The sequence below is a fragment of the Austrofundulus limnaeus genome, unplaced genomic scaffold, assembly GCF_001266775.1.
Source record: "Austrofundulus limnaeus strain Quisiro unplaced genomic scaffold, Austrofundulus_limnaeus-1.0 Scaffold59, whole genome shotgun sequence".
Taxonomy (NCBI): domain Eukaryota; kingdom Metazoa; phylum Chordata; class Actinopteri; order Cyprinodontiformes; family Rivulidae; genus Austrofundulus; species Austrofundulus limnaeus.
The window spans coordinates 1,575,330-1,581,401 of NW_013952461.1; the positions used below are offsets into that span (position 1 = coordinate 1,575,330).

The window sequence follows — 6,072 nt, forward strand, 5'->3', positions numbered from 1 at the left end:
CTTCATATGTCCACCCAGCAGTAGCAGGATCCTGGGCCCTGTTCATTATTATTCCACTTTCTACAACTTGGATGTTTCTGTGCATATGTGGTTCTGAGTGCATCTGCCTTTGGTGTAGCATCTCTGAAGTGGACTGCTGTCAGCTTTTTTCTCAGTTTATTTTTTTATATAACAGCGAAGTATCTCACCAGTTCACTCTCCTTGCGTGATGAMTGTGTGATGCAGAGCCTGGCTTATACAGTATGTGCTTGGCATCAGTGCCACAGCTGCTAGCCATTYGTGGCTGGAGTTATGAAATAGGAGCTTCAAAAGGCTACGTGGGAGAGCATAACTCGCAGCGAKATACCACTACCTCGATGGGGTTACAAAAGTAGCCTTAAGTTTTGCTATGGTTCTTAAACCTCTCACTACTCTGGAGCTCAATCCCAATAAAAGGATCTCGWTTATAAGCGCAAAGAACAAAAGAGGAGTATGTGGATAATTAYAGATGAAAGCCTGAATGGCAGAACCCACAAAAGCCCCCTTTCTGGCCACTAGTTTCACCCACTCAACTTTACAAAGCTCTGCTTTTGTTTCCCATGCAAACCTTGTTTGGGTCTCAGGGATTTTTTTTTGACTTCTGAGATCAACAAATCAAAGTTACATCTATAATTATGCAGCCTTGATAAGAGGGAAACAAATGCTGGTGGTCTTCTTGAGTTTTCTGACTCTTTTTAAAAATCTTATTTCACTTGTTTTTTTTTTATATGGAACGTGACAAACATGAGCAAGTTAAGTCGTTTTTCATTTAGGCATCACAGCCACAATTTTGGACTWTACTTTGTAATATAAGATGCTACGTTATTTAAGCTACCAGAAGAAAAATGATGCACGATCTCAAATGTACGGAATATGCCTGTAGGCTCTGAAATGAGTCAAATCATTGTGGTGTAAGTAAATATTAAAGAAGTGTGTCAGAGTCAGTGAATAAGACATTTAATTACTAGTTTTGTGTCTTTATTSTCTTGCAGCTGTGACACGACGGCAGCCAGGATCCCTCAGCTCCTCAAAACAGCATCGTATGGCTTTGTAGAGTTAGACATCAGCCACACTCAGACCACAGCATGAAGGTGTCAGGCCTGCTCATCGCTTGCTCCTGTTTCATCTTAGGAAGCATGGGAAAGGCAGTATTCCCAGGTAAGTCATTGTGCAGAAAAAGCAAACATCTCCAGCTTAAATGGCTTTTTATAGTTTGACAGGAGACACTTTGAACAAACAGGAAATTTCCAAAGTTTCTGGAACATTCTTCTCGATTTTTTTTAAGGAAGCTTAGCGTTCCGTATGAATTTCCTGTTTTAAAAGAAACGGGTGGATACTTTAGCAGCTGAGTTCAGTTTGTTGACACCACAGAGAAAAAACACAGGATTTCATTAGTTAAATATTATTAAAACTTATCTTGCTGCACTGAAATTGGCTCTTTTCCCCAATAACAACTTCTTGTTTCTAACATTTGAACTGTAGAGGCTCACCCAGAGTTATGCTGCAGTAACGTTGCTGTAGTTCAAGCTGTAACTGGAGTGTATTTTTTCAGTTAATTACCTCTTCGTCCCTTGAGGTGTGTGTTTCACCCACATTAATTTACAAATGAACTTATGCGAACATTTAACAGTGTTCAATACCATCATTCTCATTAGAAAGTTGTTATTTAACTCTTAAATTACAATTTTAGCTATGCAGAATAAGTTTTATATGTATTTTTTTCTGGCTTTCTGATAAGCTGAGTTTCTGTATTTTTAAAGTTTGTTCTCCTTCGAGCCAAAGACCTCTCCATWTGTCCTTTTGAAGTTGTGGCATTGTTGCTGAGAAGACACTATCGAGTTTTAAAAAGTAGTTTATAGCTTTAGGGAAATTCTTCCAATCAGCTGTGGAGAATGGCATGTTTTCCATCTGGAAGTCTTGAAATTTCCTGTTTGATCTGAATGCAAGTACAAATCTATCAGATATTTACATTTGAGTGATGTAGCTGTTTCTGTTAAAAGGTACTCATTGCAAAGAATGAAATCAAACATAAAAATGTTATCTTGGACTCTATCAAAATGGTGGAGGTTTGAAAGCGTTTACTGCAGTGGTTTACCAGGTAAACTGATATGTATTTCTGAAAGCTACACAGTGTAAACAAAGCACTTTGGCTGAATCTCCTGACAACCCTGTGGAGATCTGACTCCAGTGATTGACCTACAATAGACCGCCATGGTCAGTGAATGTAAACAAACCTGTTGCAGGGCCCTCACTCTCGTGAGATTTTTTCTTCCAACAGACACAGAGCTGTCAGCCGGGACTCATCTAGATCCATTTTCAATTTAGTTTCCCTCATTCTAGATGTGGCGGGTGCTGTGTGATAATAATTACCAACTTAAATTCAAAAGCACTGTTTTAGTAAAAATAAGATTGATTATAATAACTCCACTTTAAAGTTACTTTAAGGCACGCAGACCCGCTTACAGATGAGGCTTGAGACGATTTCACAATTCCATAAGTTTGTTTATTATACCCCGATTTTAATTCAAAAATACGTACTTAAAACCTCTCACACATTAAAAATCAGTTCTGGCTCAACTCAGGGAGGAGTGAAATTCAGGGTAGTGTCCTAAAGAAAAGAGAAACCCAGCAAACGGAACAAAGCAAACAAAAGAAAATCGTGCACCAAACCAGTAGGAGTACCACCACCCGGAAAGTCCACCACCAACACCACGAGCTGGCCATTCCTGTAAAAATAAAAGAAAGGCACTTTCAAATTACAAACGATAAAATACCAATCGGTCCACAATCAATCAAGCAGTAATAGTCCGAATTCAGAAAGTCCGTCCTGGAAGGAACCGATCCGTTGTAACAGACACCACTCAGGGCGGCACCAGAAGGGTAGTCGGAGCTGATCACCAATCAGGCCAAATCAGCCACACTGGACGAGTGATAGGAGCCAGCTGTACGCCGACCAGGACGGCGAGCCCCAAAATCAGCACACAGGACGACAGGTAAGTGGCCGACAGACGGACCGCCAGTTGGGGACAACCAGAACAGCAGACAAACAGTCGGCCCAGGACAAACAGTCGGCCCAGGACAAACAGTCGGCCCAGGACAAACAGCAGCGGCTATCAAAAATAAATGTTAGAAATAGAATCTATAAAGCATGCAAAAACTAGCAGTTCACTCACCACWTGAGCTTCTTTAAGTAGTGCCTCTAGCAGGGAAGGAGGAACTGGGAGCGTGTGCAGGCGGCCTGGATATGTAACAAAAGCTAAGCTAAAGCTAAGCTAACAAATTTCGAGTGTGTGAAGATCCTTACCAGAAGGACGATTGATCGGCGATCAGAGCGTCATTAAGCACATTGTTCACGTGCGCATTACTTTGCAGCTGTTATACAGAAAATGTAAATAAATCACAAGTAACAAGCTTGATTGAGAGAGATGAAGCCTGCCTTACCTAGCATGCGGCACCAATAAACGCCGCGGTCTGAACCGGAAGGAGAACAGCGTAAACTCAACCAGGTGAGGGAGGGCCCTTTATAAACAGGCAGCCAGCGCCACGACCAGTTAGATGCAGGCACYTGCGTGGTGCGTTCAAAGCCTACAGGGCATACTGCCACATAAAGCTGTTTCTTTTGGGAGAATTTCCACAATTATTTTTTTATTTTTGCTGCAGCATGAAAACGTGTTGTAGCTGAGCTTCAGTTCAGTTCAGCTCCTTTATTGCCCCGCAAAGGGGAAATTAGTTTTGCAGCCAGGCATTACAACTGTAGATGGAGTTAAAAACAGACGGCACCAATTCATAAATATATAAAATGAAAAAGAAAAATCCTTGGTTTTAATATTAATATTCTGCTTTGTGCTCATATTTATTCACCCTTTTTATGAGTTTCTTGAATCTCTGAATATCTACTAAATTCTTCACATTTATTACACTCAGCGTTTTCAAAGAAAAACCTTCAACTGCAGCTTTATGCAACTGTGAAAATCTAACCAGATCTGCTTGCTTTATAACCCAGAACAAGAGAAAGATCCTAAGTTCTGGAACTCAATGGCTCAGCGGACCCTGAAGACCGCGCTGTCGTTCCAAACTCTCAACAAAAACACAGCAAAGAATCTCATCTTCTTTCTCGGTGACGGTAAGCCACGGCGAGAGGTTAATGTTTTTAAGTGATGTGAAATAAAGTTGAAAGGCAAAGCGAGGTCCTTTATGATTTTAGAATTTTTTTTTTTAAATTAGGCTTGAAAACTATAAAAGACCCATGGAGGCTGGAGACGAGAAGCAGAAGTTTTCTAACATGAAGTGCATGAACGGCAGCCGACAAAGCTGCCATGAGATTACTGAGCTCCTGTTTGTGTTGGGACGCTCGCTGGTTCCACAGAAACCTTTATCCTCCATCGCGCCTCAGCTGTCTTTCTGCCATGCTCACTCAGCGTGACATTCTTGCATTTTCCTGTGTTCATGTTCAAGTTTGCTCATTTACAGAATGCCAAGAAAAAAGAGAGTGTTGAACTAGAAAATGTTTGACAAGTAAAATCTCTGTTAACTGAGGATAACGACAGACATCCGTTTAAAGATTCTGCTGCACCGTTTCCTCTGAGAACCTCTGAGCTGCAGGTTTTGGTGAACATTTAGAGCTTCAAACATGCAGGAAAATTTTTAACAACACTGTTATCCAATTAAACTAGAACAACAGAGCTGTTTCAACAGATTGTTACATCGGCATGCTTTAAACCAGGGCTATTCAACTGGCAGCCCGCGGGCCACATCCGGCTCGCGAGTGACCAAAGTTAGGCCCGCCAATTTGTTCATTCATCTCTTAAGCCCAAACCCCCGGTTTTCTACTTTAATTACTGAAAGTTCTTTTARTTGGACATGGATATGTTTGGTATTTACAGAAACATCAGAATCTTGGCTACAAGCTGGTTAAAAACCATTTCTATGAACATCCAAGACAGTTAAAACTACAAGTAGTTAAGATAAAACTATGAAAGTCAAAATAAAATTGGTTTAAAAATTTGGCAAGTCAGAGATTTCAAAATATTGTTTGTGTTAAACAGGAGGCACAATGWGTTATTTTTGTTTTTGATATTGTTTTATTATCAGTACTTTTATATCGTTCTGTATGTTTTATTCGTGATTAAATACAGCAAAATAAACAATTTCAAAGGTAACAGATCTTTGTAATAATTGGTTTGTTTATGATTTTAATTGCTGGATGTTCGGCCCCTGAGCTGTTGGCCTGCAGTAACTGTGGCCCCCGGAGCAATTTAGTTGAATAGACCTGCTTTAAACTGTTTATTTCAGGCGTTCGTGTTTGAAATATAAACACAGGGAAGTTATGAAAACTCGAATTATTCTCCACATTTACAATATTTATGTCATTTCTATCATCCTTAAACTTGTGTTCTCACACCTTACTGTGAATATCCTCACTTTTTGGTAGAAATAACCAAAAAGAAAAACAGAACAGGAGAGTTAAATTTCTCCCTGCAGGGATTTCCACTTCTTTGCAACCATTATAGTGTTTCTTTTTGTGAGTTAGAGAAAACGTTTTGCTTGGCAGCAGTCATCCGTGTCTAAAATGCCACAGAAAACATTCTCATTTGATGCAAACAGGGAACAATAAGAGAGAATGAAAAGCTTGAATGTTTATAACTGTGGGGTTCCCCGCTGAGACAAAAATCAATCTCAAAAGCCAACCTGCTTTTTTTGTGTTTAGGGATGGGCGTCCCAACTGTGACGGCGGCTCGAATACTGAAGGGTCAGCTGAATGGAGAGAGTGGAGAAAATACTCAGCTGGAGATGGAAAAGTTCCCCTTTGTCTCTTTGGCTAAGGTCTGATTATTGTCTTCATTGAGAGAAAAAACTAATTTAGCTGTAACCATTAATGCTTTTTGTAACAGATCTGATAAAAAAAAAAGATGCTGCAAGGATTAAAAGTAAAACACGAGGGATTAAAGCCTGAAAGACCCAGTTAATCGATTACACAATCCGGTTTGCTTTCATAGTCCAAAAACAAACAACTGCCCCCAGCCCAAAAAAAAAGAAAAAAAAAAAGAAAAAAAA

At 40.0% G+C, this 6,072-nt stretch overlaps 1 protein-coding gene across 1 annotated transcript in view; it reads left to right on the forward strand.

Annotated features, from left to right (window-relative positions):
* Positions 1-6,072, forward strand: part of LOC106518337 (alkaline phosphatase) — a gene marked incomplete in the record, with an annotated part of 34,351 nt that overhangs the window by 18,912 nt on the left and 9,367 nt on the right. Inside the window, 3 exon segments of the mRNA XM_014009593.1 lie at positions 1,011-1,176; positions 4,022-4,141; positions 5,726-5,841. Coding sequence (XP_013865047.1) covers positions 1,104-1,176; positions 4,022-4,141; positions 5,726-5,841 — 309 coding nt within the window.